Source organism: Anabrus simplex, chromosome 3 (assembly GCF_040414725.1).
Source record: "Anabrus simplex isolate iqAnaSimp1 chromosome 3, ASM4041472v1, whole genome shotgun sequence".
Classification (NCBI taxonomy): Eukaryota; Metazoa; Arthropoda; class Insecta; order Orthoptera; family Tettigoniidae; genus Anabrus; species Anabrus simplex.
The window spans coordinates 328,124,340-328,139,332 of NC_090267.1; the positions used below are offsets into that span (position 1 = coordinate 328,124,340).

The 14,993-nt window shown below is 38.9% G+C and overlaps 1 protein-coding gene across 2 annotated transcripts in view; it reads right to left on the reverse strand.

The window, feature by feature from the left end:
- Arfip (ADP ribosylation factor interacting protein arfaptin) overlaps window positions 1–14,993 on the reverse strand; it is a 155,229-nt gene that overhangs the window by 72,331 nt on the left and 67,905 nt on the right. For both annotated transcript variants that reach the window (XM_067143167.2, XM_067143166.2), the window contains one exon: window positions 13,998–14,107. In XM_067143167.2, coding sequence (XP_066999268.1) covers window positions 13,998–14,107 — 110 coding nt within the window. The remainder of the gene's footprint in view (window positions 1–13,997; window positions 14,108–14,993) is intronic.

Here is a 14,993-nt window from a genome sequence, read left to right on the forward strand (position 1 = left end):
ATTTACATGCCTAACAGAATCTATGTTGTGTGCAACACTACTCCTGATAAACAGTCCTACCCCACACTCTGCCCCTCCCTTTTTAACACCCATCAAGTACTCTTTGTAATATCCTATCTCTTCCTCGTTATCTCCCCTTACCCGAATATCACTTACTCCTAGCACATGCAGATGCATCCTCTTTGCTGATTCAACCAGTTCTACTTTCTTACATAAGCGCCATTAATAGTTATAGCTCCTCATCGAATTCCATTTCGTTCGCCGAGTTGTTTCCAAAGAGTCCCATGCCTGTCAAATGGGAGTGGGACTCCGTAACTCCCATAGGTCTGAGGCTTGCTTAAATGTTCTGAGCTCGGTAAATTCATGAAGCAGTTTGGTACCCTACTTATACATAGTCCAAGTCAGGATCTCTCCTCTAATGGGTTAGGGACCACCAGTGGATAGTACAGCCCTAGCCGCCTGAGCGCAAGGAGGACCATGACTCAGAATATGTCCGAGATGCCCACTCCCATTCCATAGCAACCGGTATCCCGACTCGCCAGACCACTTACTAGACCACTCTGCCGTTGCCCATGGTTCATGAACTAGGACGTGCCTACAGTAACCCGCACCATGAAAAATAAATAATCTTAGAAGAAAAACAATTGTAGTTGTAAGTCAAAATTTCCAATTCGAACTGATGCAAAAAATATTAAGATTTCTGCTTGATCTAACAGTCCATGTAAAATCCTTCCCAGCAACTAATGATTGCAGTCTTACACAAGTCAGACATGAACAGAAAAAAAGACACCAAAGGGGTTAAGATTTAGGGGGCGGGGGTAATCTGTGCTATCTGCAGAACTCAAGTATCTACAACTCACCAACCTTACATCAATAATCAGCATAATTTGCATTGTAAGACTCTTAGGCAGAGAATCCCAAAGGAATATTTTAAAAATTCACAAGGATAAACCACCCTAAGGCCTCAGAATTTCAAAAAAATCTGCTTCACACTACAAAGGAAAATTAGCCTAATAAGGTAAATGGGCAAGGTAAAAAAGAGAGAATTTCATCATTCAAAATGTTAGGCCAGTACTGAATCTGGGCCATGCAAAAACATGAGCTTAATACATGTGTCTGACAAATGTAAGAGAGCTCAGCACTTATGTTAAGACAAAAGATGATTAGCTGTTAACTTCTCAACTCTGCCACAATTGGAGATGATTTTTACAGTTTACATTAGCCAGGAAAGGATAAAAGACCTTAATATCCATGCAAGTAGACTGAGCTATAGTCTGGCTCCTTAGCTGAATAGCCATTGTATTGGCTTTTGATTCTAAAGGCCCTAGGTTAGATTACTGGACAGGCTAGAAATTTTAACTGCATATTGTTAATTCCGCTAGCGTGGTGACAGTGTTAGTGTTTGTCTTAATAAATTTCTCTCCATCTATATTCAACACACCACACTACACTCAAACCACAGCAAAAACACACAATAAATGATTACCTAATTCTATATAGGGTTGTATATATAACTTTAAAGCTTTTCAGCCTGTCAAAAGTACAAATTATAACATATAAAACCACTATAACATGTTTATAAGAAAAGAAACTTTCAGACAAATAAAGAATAACATGTTGTGTTCTACAAGAATAATCTCAGATTCTATTATATCACTTTAAATTATTAATTAAATTATTTACATTGCATAAATATCTAATTCCCTCCATGGGAACTTAGAATTTCCATTGCGTAAACTTATCAATGATTGTCAGTTGGTGATGTTATGATCAAGTGAAACAAATTATGATTGTAGTAGTCCTCCACTGTCAGCTTAGGAACTTTGAGAAAGTTTTCTCTACTAAACCTACTTCAAGTTGCTAATCATCCGTTACCTTCAACAACTACTGTACGTTAGGATTGAAGCCAGTTCCCTTGCTCGGACAGGGTTGTTATATGGGAGGGGTGAGGGAAATGCTGAAGACAAAAACTTTGCTCGGGAGAGGAAGTGTTCTTTGGACGTTTTATAATATAATATAGATTGGTACTTTCAGCAACAAGGAGTTACAGGGAGTTGCTACAAGAACTGCAAGCAAAGAGGGCTATGATAAGGGATGAGTTTTACTCAACTGATGCGATGTTAAACAGGGATTGGACGCATGGTGGATATAATCTGAGGCATACACTGACCAGGTTTGCCGTACATGGGTTCCACCATAAGGTGTGCAGAACCATGGGATTTCACAAGCCAGGACCAGGCTGCGTATGTGTCTTCTGTGACCAACGATGCAATATATACCATGCCATCGAATGTGTCCGTAGAAAAGGAAGCTTGACACAATTGAATCGTGCAGTCGAGTAAGGAACTAAGTCAAAATCGGCCATTTTCATTTTATTGCCTCATTTACCTCACATAACCAAGACCTATCATTTGATAAAGGAAAGAAATAAGTCAGCCTTCTCCTTGTGGGAGAAACAGTGGATGGACATTAGGCATATTGTGAAGAAACGCACTAAGTCGATGACTTAGTGCGTTTCTTCACCACTTGCTATTCATGACTTAGTTCCATTCTTTGCTGCACGTTGCATGCGATGTAGGTATAACAGGGGATATTTCAATTTACAGCGTTGGTACAACACAAAGGACAACATACTGGAGGGAAACAGAAATCGTACGGTACATGGTGGGTTATATCTTTGTATTACGTTTGAGAATATGACTCAGAAAAGGAAAGCACAGCCTGAGGGCCATAAACATAGTGTTCTGAAACACGCAAGACTCAGAGGACTAGCATATGTGAATAAACGTGGGAGAGTTGTGGAAGGCAAAGAAACCGGTTCTGACTGCAGGTAAGTAAGGAGCTTGAGAAGTATTACTAGGGATTGTTTAGTAAATAATATTCTAACATGCAACCAAACTTTCTACTCTTGTTTTAGATAACAATACGTATGGTAGAGATTTATACTTAGTATTAATAATATGTTATTCTTCTAGATGCAGAAAGAAGTGCTTTGAGATTATCAACGAAGAGGCTCGCATGTCCATTCTTTCCAAATTTCTTCAACTTCCCAGTAAGGATGCACAAGATTTACACTTGCAGCACCTCATCGAGAAGAATGAAATTAAGACCAGAAGACCGAGGAATGAAAATTCAAAGCAGCGAGCAGCAAGTTTCACTTACTTTGTTATGGATGGCAACAATAGAAAGAAGGTATGTCGTTCAGCTTTTATGAGCATGCATGCCGTCACTCAGAAAAGAGTATTCCGTATCACAATGCTTCTTCTTCTTCATGGAGAAATTCCCAGGGACAAGAGAGGAACCAATCCAAATACCAGAAAGATACCGGAAGATGTCACTAAACTGACATCCGATCATATTCAATCATTCCCTCTGAAACGGACTCATTATGGAGGGAAAGAAGTGCATTACTTAGATGCCCGCTTAACTATTAAAGAAATGCACAACATGTTTGTCACAAAATACCCGGAGTGTGGAGTCAAGTACAGCTTCTACTGGACTTATTTTGTTGAGAATTATAACTACCGATTCGGACAACCACAGATCGATGTCTGCAGCAAATGTGAGGAGTTCACAGCTAAACTTAGGAGTCCACATATTTGTGAATCAGCAAAGCGTGCAGCTCAGGCTGAATATGATGTTCATAAAAGAAGAAGCAGGAAATTCTACAGGTCTTTGAAAGAAGTTGCAACACTATGCAGAACAAATGACAAAGTGACAGGCCTTGCCTTTGACTTTATGCAAAATCTGCCCCTGCCACACATACCGGTGCAAGAAGTGTTTTACATGAGACAGTTGTGGGTGAATGTGTTTTGTATTCATGATCTTGCAACGGACAAGTGTGTTGTGTATATGTATCATGAAGGCCAAGGAAAGAAGGGTGCGAATGAAGTTGCTTCTTTCCTGAAAGATTATATAGACGAATTTGTGTCAGAAAATGTTGACCAGTTACACGTTTTCTCTGATGGTTCTCCAGGCCAAAATAAGAACTATACGGTCATAAGACTAATGCTAGGCCTGGCAGCTTCAAATCGATTTAAGGAGATTAGACAGTACTTTCCCGAGAGGGGTCATTCATTCCTACCATGCGACAGGGACTTTGGGGTATTTAAGAAAAACATTAAAAAAGTAGACAGAGTTTATACTATCGAAGAGTATATGGCAATTATTGTAAACAGCAAAGCAAATGTTACAGTTAAGTTAGTAGACTCAAGTGCAGTATTTAATTTTGACAAGTGGTGGCCTGAGTTTTTTAAAAAAGTGACTGTATCAGCTGAAACATCGACAAAGAATACTCCTCATGCTGGAAAGATTGCATCTTCTCCTTCTTCGTTTAAAGAATACAGATATAGGGCAGAGAAACCACGAGTTCTTGTAGCACTTCCCTTCATAAACAGCATTGTGAAACATACGTTTCATCTTGGGAAAGGTAACTTTTGCACATTTTCCTTGCAGCCAATGGCAGCATATCCAGAGGGTGGGGTTCCAATAAAAGCTGAGAAGATAAAGGACTTGCGTAAACTGTTGAAATATGTTGCGAATGAGGATGCTTTGGCATTTTATTTGGACATTATTTCGCAGCCAATGAATTCCCCTTAGGTTAGTAGTCTCGGTTGTAATACTGTAGTTATTTGGCGCTTCAAGGTCATTTGTATTTGTTTTCCCTGTTTTTTTCTGTTGGATAAATGGTAAACAGTGCTTATGTATTGCATTATGCTATGTTTAATATATAACAAATGTTGGTGCAGTTTGTATGAGAGATTTATTCCCAAACTCAAAATTTTTCCGGTTTTATTGGAGAAAGGAACTAAGTCAAAAAAGTTCAAACGGTCATAAAATTTATAAATTTTTCTTGAACATTTTCCTGTTACCTCCGTTACATATCTATCACTGATCTAAATATTATATAAAATAATGGGAACTATTCATTGAAGCGTGTCGAAGAAAATCAGTTTTTTTGCTCTCCTGAAAAGTAGCAAAATCTGACTTAGTTCCTTACTCGACTGCACGATTCAATTGTGTCAAGAACTGATCATGTTTTGCAAGCATTTATTGCATATTATTACTATTATTGATGTATATCTAAATGTATTTATGTGTATGTATCACGACCATTCGGTTGCAATATTATTATTATTATTATTATTATTATTATTATTATTATTATTATTATTATTATTATTATTATTATTATTATTATTATGTCGTATTATGTATCAGGTAGTAAATACATGACAATGATTTTGATGAACTAAAAGTGCAGAATTGAATTAAGGAGTATTTTATAAGACATTACTTTTAGTAATCAATAATAACTGACTGAAAAGTCTAAATTCAGAGAATTTAGTACAGATAAGAATATCCTAACCCACATTTCGAGGAACTATAGAGGATATAGGAAATAGAATAAATAAGGCTAATGGAGCATTTGCAATGCTGAGACCAATCTGGAAATCAAGGGAACTTATCACCTATACCAAACTACGCATCTTCAATACAAATGTCAAGTCAGTACTGCTCTATGGGTGTGAAACATGGAAGACTAACAAAAAACTGATTAGCAGACTTCAAACATTTGTGAACAGAAGTTTGAGGAATATCCTGAGGATATGGTGGCCACAAGTAATCTCCAATGAAGAACTGTGGAAAAAAACAACATCAAACACCTATTGATACTGAGATGCATCGTAGGAAATGGAAGTGGATCGGGCATACATTACGGCGAGATAAAGACAACATAGCAAGGCAAGCCCTGGAATGGAACCCACAAGGTAGCAGGAGAACAGGCAGACCAAAAAACACATGGAAGAGGAGTGTAATAGCAGAAGGGATGGAGAAAGGAAGGAAGACCTGGACAGAGATCAGGACGATGGCGGAAGTTCATTGATGTTCCACTTGGGAGATACAGGAAATAAGTAAGTCAACCCACATTTCAGATGTTTAGCATTCGAGTAGCTCCCTGTGGGATTCATTAAACGCTAATACAAAAAGTGTGAAATGTTGTTCGAAAATTAAGTAGCAGGAAGATGGGGGCAATATTATAAGATCCATAATAGACTATATATTAAACGACTTCGAATTAAGGAAGTCTGTTAGGAATGTACAGGTTTTTCAGGGATTTTTCGATGATACAGATCACTATCTGATCTGAAGTGAACTAAGTATCTCTAGGCCTAGGGTAGAGAAAGCGAAATCTGTCTGCAAATGAATAAGGGTAAGAAAATCTTCAGGACAAGGAAATTCGACAGAAGTACATGCATATGATTAGTGAGAAGTTTCGAACAGTGGACAGTAAGCAGGTTCAGGATATAGAAAGAGAATGGCTGGCATAAAGGGATACTGTAGTAGAAACAGCAAGGGAATGCCTAGGAACGACTGCCTGTAAAGATGGGAAAAAGCGAACATCACAGTGCAATGATGAAGTGAGAGCATTTGTAAATGTAAAAAGATGGCTTATCAGAAATGGCTCCAAACAAAGGACGATGCACAGGGATGAAAGAAACAGAGCAAATCAAACAGTTTTTGAATCCAAAAAGAAGTCATGGGAAGATTTTGGTAATAACTTGAAAAGGCTAGGTCAAGCAGCAGGGAAACCTTTCTGGACAGTAATAAAGATTTTTAGGAAGGGAGGGAAAAATGAAATTAACAGTGTTTTGGGTAATTCTGGTGAACTCATAATAGATCCCAGGGAATCACTGCACAGATAGAGGGAATATTTTGGAAATCTTCCTCGTGGTGTCATCAACAACCATGCTCATGGAGAGGAAGAAAATGATGTTGGTGAAATTACGTTTGAGGAAGTGGAAAAGATGGTAAATAAACTCCATTGTCATAAAGCAGCAGGAATAGATGAAATTAGACCTGAAATGGTGAAGTATAGTGGGAAGCCAGGAATGAAATGGCTTCATCGAGTAGCAAGATTAGCACGGAGTATTGGTAAGGTACCTTCAGATTGGACAAAAGCAGTAATTGCACCTATCCATAAGCAAGGGAACAGGAAGGATTGCAACAACTATCGAGGTGTCTCATTGATTAACACACCAGGCAAAGTATTCACTCGCATCTTTGAAGGGAGGGTGCGATCAGTGGTTGAGAAGAAGTTGGATGAAAACCAGTGTGGTTTCAGGCCACAGAGGGGCTGTCAGGGTCAGATTTTCAGTATGCATCAGGTAACTGTAAAATGTTATGAAAGGAATAGACAGTTGTGTTTATGTTTCGTAAATCTAGAGAAAGCATATGACAGGCTACTGAGGGAAAAGAGGTTTGCCATACTGGGGGACTATGGAATTAAGGATAGATTATTAAAATCAATCATCAAAAGCATTTATGTTGACAATTGGGCTGCAGTGAAATTGAAGGTAGAATGAGTTCTCGGTTCAGAGTATTTACAGGGGTTAGACAAGGCTGTAATTTTTCATCTTTGCTGTTCGTAGTTTACATGGATCATCTGCTGAAAGGTATAAAGTTGCAAGGAGGGATTCAGTTAGGTGGAAATGTAGTAAGCAGTATGGCCTATGCTGACGACTTGGTCTTAATGGCCGGTTGTGCCGAAAGTCTGCAGTCAAATATCTTGGAACTTGAAAATAGGTGCAATGAGTATGGTATGAAAATTAGCCCTTCGAAGACTAAATTGATGTCAGTAGGTAAGAAATTTAACAGAACCGAATGTCAGATTGGTGATACAAAACTGGAACAGGTAGATAATTTCAAGTATTTAGGTTATGTGTCATCCCAGCATGGTCATATAGTACGTGAGATTGAATCAAGGTGTAGTAAAGCTAATGCAGTGAGCTTGCAGTTACGGTGTTCTGTAAGAAGGAAGTCAGCTCCCGGATGAAACTATCTTTACATCGGTCTGTTTTCAGACTAACTTTGCTTAACGGGAGTGAAAGCTTGGGTGGACTCAGGATATCTTATTCATAAGTTAGAAGTAACAGACATGAAAGTAGCGAGAATGATTGCTGGTATAAACAGGTGGGAACAATGGCAGAAGGGTACTCAGAACGAGGAGATAAAGGCTAAGTTACGAATGAACGCAATGGATGAAGCTGTATGCATAAACCGGCTTTGGTGGTGGAGTCATGTGAGACGAATAGAGGAGGATAGGTTACCTAGGATAATAATGATGGAGACCAAGACGACTAATGTATCTAATGATCTAAAGATAAGAGGTATAGAACTAAATGAGTCCACAGCACTAGTTGCAAATGGAGGATTGTGGTGATGTTTAGTAAATTCACAGAGGCTTGCAGACTGAACACTGAAAGGCATAACGGTCTATAGTGATAATCAGAGAACGGATTTATATGTAAATACATATCTCTTTAGGAAGCTAAAATTAATTATATTTTGCATTATCTTTACGAATCATGACTTGTGGAGTTGAAAAATGGAGTATTCATTTTCCATATTTTTCCATATTTTGGAGTTTAGCACATATGTTCCATATTCTTCGTTATTAAAATCAATATAGTCCATATTTCGACTAAAAAGTAGTCCTCTCAATAATGGAGAAATAAATTAAAAATCTATATTCGAAAAATTAATATTTTAACTGGTGTGCAGGTCATTATCACGCCTGTCTACGTCTGGGCTGATAAAATAAGCTCATAAGCGGTGCGAAGAAAGAGAGGGGATGAGCCCGGAAGTGGTGGAGATCAGCCGGTCAGTACCGTGACTACCTGAATCACACTTACAGCACTGATAAGCTGCATTACATAACATCGACTGTGTCTGTGACGTAATTTTGTAACTAGGGAAATCTCATTCATCGACGATCTGCTAGTGGTTTCTGGATTAGTAATTCTGGCATTCCTTTTGAATGCTTCATAACTCCATCTAGTTCACTACCTGTCATTCACAGTTTGAATTAGCAGCGAGACGGATCATAGTGTTCTTGTACGTTAAGTGGGTGCAGTTGTATAGTGATATTCATAGAAGATATTAACGTTGTTACAATATGCCTAAAGTAGCTCAGTCAACCAGTTTAAAATTGAAAAGTTACGTATCAGAATTTAAAGATGATGGTTTATCAACTGACAATAAGATATTATTTTGTAATTTGTGTCACTGTACAGTGACATCTACTCAAAAGTTCCTTGTGCAACAGCACGTTTCAACCAGTAAACACCAGTCTAACAAACAACGAGATTACAAGCAGAGACAGTTGTTTCCAACACAACCAGCAACTTCCAGTGTAACGTCCGAGTTCAACACCAATCTCTGCCGTGCTCTCATCTCTGCTGACATACCTCTCTTCAAACTGAATAATCAGTGCTTCAGGGAATTCCTCGAGAAATGTACTAAACGATCCATCCCGGGTGAGTCAACGTTCAGAAAAACGTACTGTTCAGCCATATATGATGAAACTGTTCGGAAGATAAGGCAAGAGATTAAAGACGGTCCAATCTGGGTTTCCACTAATGAGACAACAGACAAAGAAGGCAGGCTAATTGGCAACGTAATCGTTGGTTAGTTAAGCGAAGATTATTGTAAACGGATTCTCTTACACTGTGATGTTCTAGAAAAATGCGATAACAAAACTATAGCAAAACTGTTCAATGAGGCTATGGGTATATCCTGGCCACAGGGCGTTAAGTATAATAAAGTGTTACTTTTTATTAGCGATGCCGCACCTTATATGATAAAAGCCGGAGAAGCATTATGTGTTGTATATCCTAAGATGACTCATTTAACATGCCTTTCATTGTGTGGCAGAAGTGATAAGAGGCAGTTATCCCAAAGTAGATTTATTGATTTACTCAGTGAAAAATGTTTTTCTCAAAGCCCACAGAAGAGTTCATCTTTTGAAAGAAATGTACCCAGAGATTCCATTGCCGCCTAAGCCGATTCTAACTAGGTGGGGTACGTGGTTGCAAGCGGTTGAATATTATGTTGAATATATAGACTGTATTAAGAACGTTCTGCATGCCATGGACTCTGAAGATGCAGCCTCACTTGAAGCTGCGAAAACAGTTGTCTGCGATACAAGTGTGAGAAATGACTTATGTTACATTCAGCATAATTTTTCATGCATCACAAAAACACTGAAAAGGCTCTAAAACTCGCATCTCTCACTTTCTGAAAGTTGTGAAATTGTGAATAAAACTGTGGAACATCTAAATCGTGGTACAGGTAAGGTTGCAGATGTAGCAAACATGAAGATGGCCACTGTACTTTCAAAGAACCCTGGATATGAAGAAATGACAAAGGTTTCTGCAATGCTGTGTGGATATTTAAGTGTAAAATTAACACTGGATTTAACCCCAGCAGATATTGTGAAAGTGAATTATGCCCCCATTACCTCTTCCAATGTTGAACGCAGTTTCACTCAATATAAATCTGTCCTTAGAGATAATAGGAGAAGATTCACTTTCCAGCACTTAAAAGAACATTTTGTAATCCATTGTTTTGGTAATTGAGAATAAAGGATTGTGTGTTCTTCAAATATATTAAAATGAGAAACGCAACATTATGTTGCATGTAGATCTACGTTGTTTAGCTTCTTCGAACTTTGATATTAAATAGAAATTAATGTTATATGTGTAATTTTAAGTCCATATATAATTCCATATTTCAATAAAAATAACTAAATATATATGTACATATTTCAATAATTATTAGTACATATAAATCCGTTCCCTGGTGATAATGTATGTATGTGAGATCACTGAAGTTGGTTTGGTTGGCTTTTTTATTGTTTATTTCTATAGCTTCTTTAATGTTCAAAGATTTGTTTCCACTTTTGTCATGAATTTTTTTTAGATCTGTGTTGATGTCAGTGAAATAGTGTGAGTTGTTATATACGTACTCTTCAAATGCTGAATGCTGATTGTCTCTAATTGCATTTCTGTGTTTTCTTCTCTGGTGTAGAAATTGTGTTTTGTTTGGCCTATATATGTGGCAATGCAGTTTAGTTCTTGATATCTGACATTTGAGCTCAAACTACTTATTTGAAGAACAGGTCTTTTTTTGTTTAGGTTACATTTGCTGATGTGTTTTACAGTGTGTTGTTCATTATAGAGGCTACTTTTAGACCTTGTGTTCTTGTTCATGCAGTTGAGGGCAATGTATTTTTCTTCAGTCTAAATGTAGCTGCTGGAGGTAACGATTAGCAATTTTTTTTTTCCTAGTTGCTTTACGTCGCACCGACACAGATAGGTCTTATGGCGACGATGGGAAGGGAAAGGACTAGGAATGGGAAGGAAGCTGCCATGGCCTTAATTAAGGTACAGCCCCAGCATTTGCCTGGTGTGAAAATGGGGAAACCATGGAAAACCATTTTCAGGGCTGACGATAGTGGGGTTCGAACCTACTATCTGCCAGATGCGAGCTCACAAGCTGCGCACTCGTAGCCGCACGGCCAACTCGCCCGGTGATTAGCAGCTTAGGTTTAGTACAGAAAACTCTCACAAAGTTACGGAGGTGACGGTGGAGGACTATTACAATAATTTGTCTCACTTATAACACCACCAATTCACAATCATAGAGAAGTTTATGTATTGTAAACAATATTGTATACATAATATACCAAGTGGTTCACCAACCCCTTGCATCCTGCTACTTTTACTACAATTCTGAATCACATTCATCCCTCTCCCTAAACCGGGGTAATATAATGAGATGTGTTTTTACGGGCTAGAAGACAGCAGGAATTGTGAGCACCACTATTAATTCATTACAGATGCCTCGAATGAGCCCGTAAAATGAGCACAGATACAAAGAACACATACCTTACAGGAGGTGCACACACAGACCAGGAGCAGGTATTGTATAGGCTGGAAATTACACGCTACATGTCAAGCCATGTCAAGCCTAACAATAGCTCTCTTGACTGGGGCGTTGTGGGATTTGTGATACTGGACGGTGCTCGGAGGTTCAAATCCCTTGCAAGTATTTTTTTATTTTGACGCCAATTGCCTGGGATGTGGTAAGGTTGCATACTGATAGCTTCCACAGACAAGATTTGTTTATTTGGCCCTGTAATGGGTTGTACGTATTGTGGCATAGTGTACTGAGCTGAAATGGACGAAGATGAGGAGGCGATGGCCTGTAGGTATGTAGCAGCGTGAAATCCCCTCCTTCGAGGCAAGTCACAATGTGGATATATCACTCATCTGTGGAGAAACTAGTCAGAATGCACACCAGGAACAATGCCTGTATCAAGAACGTTATTCAAATAGACAACAAACAACAGGCATGACATTTTGGAGTATGGAAAGACATCTGCGGGCTACTGCATCCCTGGGAAAGACACGGCCTGTTTGAGATCATCCTGTGACGTCTGCTCACAATGAAGAGGTAGTGTTGGACGCTGTCCGGTATAGCCCACACACCAGCACACAGGGCATTGCACAAGAGATTAACATCAGTCCAGGCGTCTGTTATGCGGATATTGCATACCCAGCAGTTTTACCCATCATCAGCACTTACATCAGGAGCTCCATGGTCATAATTTTGAAGCCCGGGTGGTATTCTGTCTTGGACCCTACAGCATGTGGACACTGGTCCTGCCTTTTTAGCGACCCTTTTATTTACGGACGAAGCGCAGCTCCACAACAATGGAAAACAATGGAACCGTTAATCGACATAATATGAATTACTGGAGTGTGGATAACCCCCATTAGGTACGACAGGCAGCTTTTCAGGTACACTGGGGCATAAAGGAACAGTGTGGCATCGTGCATAATCACCTCATTGGTCCCCATTTCTTTGAGGGACCTCTGACGCAAGAACGCTATCTGTCCCCAGGCCCATCAGATCACATGATCTTACACCCCTGGATTTTTTCTGTGGGATCATGTAATACAATGGGTGTATGCATAGGAGCCAAGCAATCCTGGTCACCTTAGACAGCTCGTTACCAAGGCATGTGGATCTGTTACGCCGGAGATGTGCTACGTGCCAGACGGTACTTTCAACATCGTGCGGAGCTCTGTATTGACCATGGAGGTTATCAGTTACAGCAGGAGCTGATTTAAAAGATGTAGGTAACTGAAATCCTGTAACATGTTTCATAGCCTCTTCCAACAGAGCTCCATACCATATGCCATCATACCAATGGTCCTTTTCAGGGCCAAATAAACAAATCAGTCTTTGGAAACTATTAAGTATGCAACCTTGCCACATCCCATTCAACTGGCTGTAAAAAAAAGAGAGAACAACAACAACTTGCATGGGATTCGAACCTTCGAGCACTGTCCTCTATCACAACTCCCACTGCGCCCCTGCCAAGTGAACTATTGCGAGCTTGACATGCAACGCGCAGTTTGCAGCCTATACAATACCTGTTCCTGGTCTGTGTGTGCATCTCCTGTTGGGTACATCTTCTTCGTATCTGTGCTCTTTTTACAGGTTTATTCAGGGTATTCACAATGAATTCATAGTGGCACTTATGATTCCTGCCGGTTTTTTAGCCCATAACTACAAATCTCGTTATATTACCATAGTTTAGTAAACGCAGTGAGATGCTTAAAACTAAATCTCAAGGGGCTGGTGAACCACCCTGTATAAGCATGATTTAAAGTGATGTGATAGAATATGAGGATTGTAGAAAGAATTGTGGGTTGTTTTTTTTACAGGTATATTATATGTGTTATAATAAAATTTAGTTTCTTTGACAGGCTGGAAAGCTTTAAAGTTACATTAACTAGGTTGACACTAAAAAGTATGGCTTCGTTCTTAACAAAGTTCATGCGGTTAGCGTCAGGACAGACATCTGGCCAAAAAACTGGACCAGAGCACATCAAGTGTCGACCCCAATGAATTGAATAAAAGGCCAGAAGGGAGATAGAGCTAGGTCACTTGCCTATATCTTCCATACAGAGTAGAGACCATAAAAATGATTTTGAAAAGTCTCAAAGTGGCATTGATATGTTTGGGTAATACATTTCTTTATTCAAGGTAAAATATAAATGTAGAACAGACATTAAAAGTACTAAAAAGCAGAAAAATAAGAACAAAAAAAATGGATAGATTTGGAATTATAGAAAACATACCTGTGTCTGCACCACATGGTAGAAGTGACTGGCAAGAGCACGGGACAGTTTTAACACATTTGAATACTTCCTCTGAGTATCTCTTAACATTTCAATCTGAGCCTCTAATTCTGTAAAAATGAAAACGTACAATATAGCATACACATCAGCAGAACAGAATAAGGAGCACATTATAAAGTAACATTTCAGGAAAAAACAACTAATATCTTGATTTGTTTCTTTCCACTACTTATATTGACTAGTTCAGTTCCTTTTCTCCTTTCGTGTGTTCTTTGTTCCTACAGTGGTATTTTATCCACCTGTATTCATCTTTATCTTTTTCTTTCTTCTCTTTTTCTGTTGTTAACAGGCTTTCTTCTTATCTTACACTTCCTGTGTCAAGAATGAAGATTGGTCATAATGGCTCCTCAATGAGTGTTGAAGCCTGCCCACCTGATGAAGCTGGAAAAGTAGCTATTAGCTCGTTAGGAGTTGAGAAGAAATAGATGTAAAAGATCTGGTATTGATGAAGAGAGCCAATTTGATTGAAAATAACAGTGTATGAAGATGCAAAGATTGTCCTGGTCCTTCTGTACTATCATGTTTGTCCTGGTCACTCCTTTCTGTAGCTCCCTCTTCCAACGTTGACTTGTCACCGTGTTTATTCTATTGTGTGTTCCTATACTTTTAAGTCTTCGATTATTTTAATTGGAACCATCTTTGGAGAGTGCTTGAGGAAATGCCAGTACCAAGTCATCTTATACAACCAAAAAAATTTCTATACAAACAAGGCATATGTTAAAATTGATGGGGAGTTATCAGAGGCCTTAAAGAATGGAAAAACATCAGGCAGGGATGTGTTATGTCACCACTCCTACTCAACATGTATGGGAGTGGATAATCAAAAAAGCAACAGAGGACTAGAAAGATGGGGTTCAAACAGGCAGCAAGACAATCTCCAACCTCTCCTATGCAGAGGTACCATAGCTATGCTCCTGGCTAGTTCGGAGGAAGAGC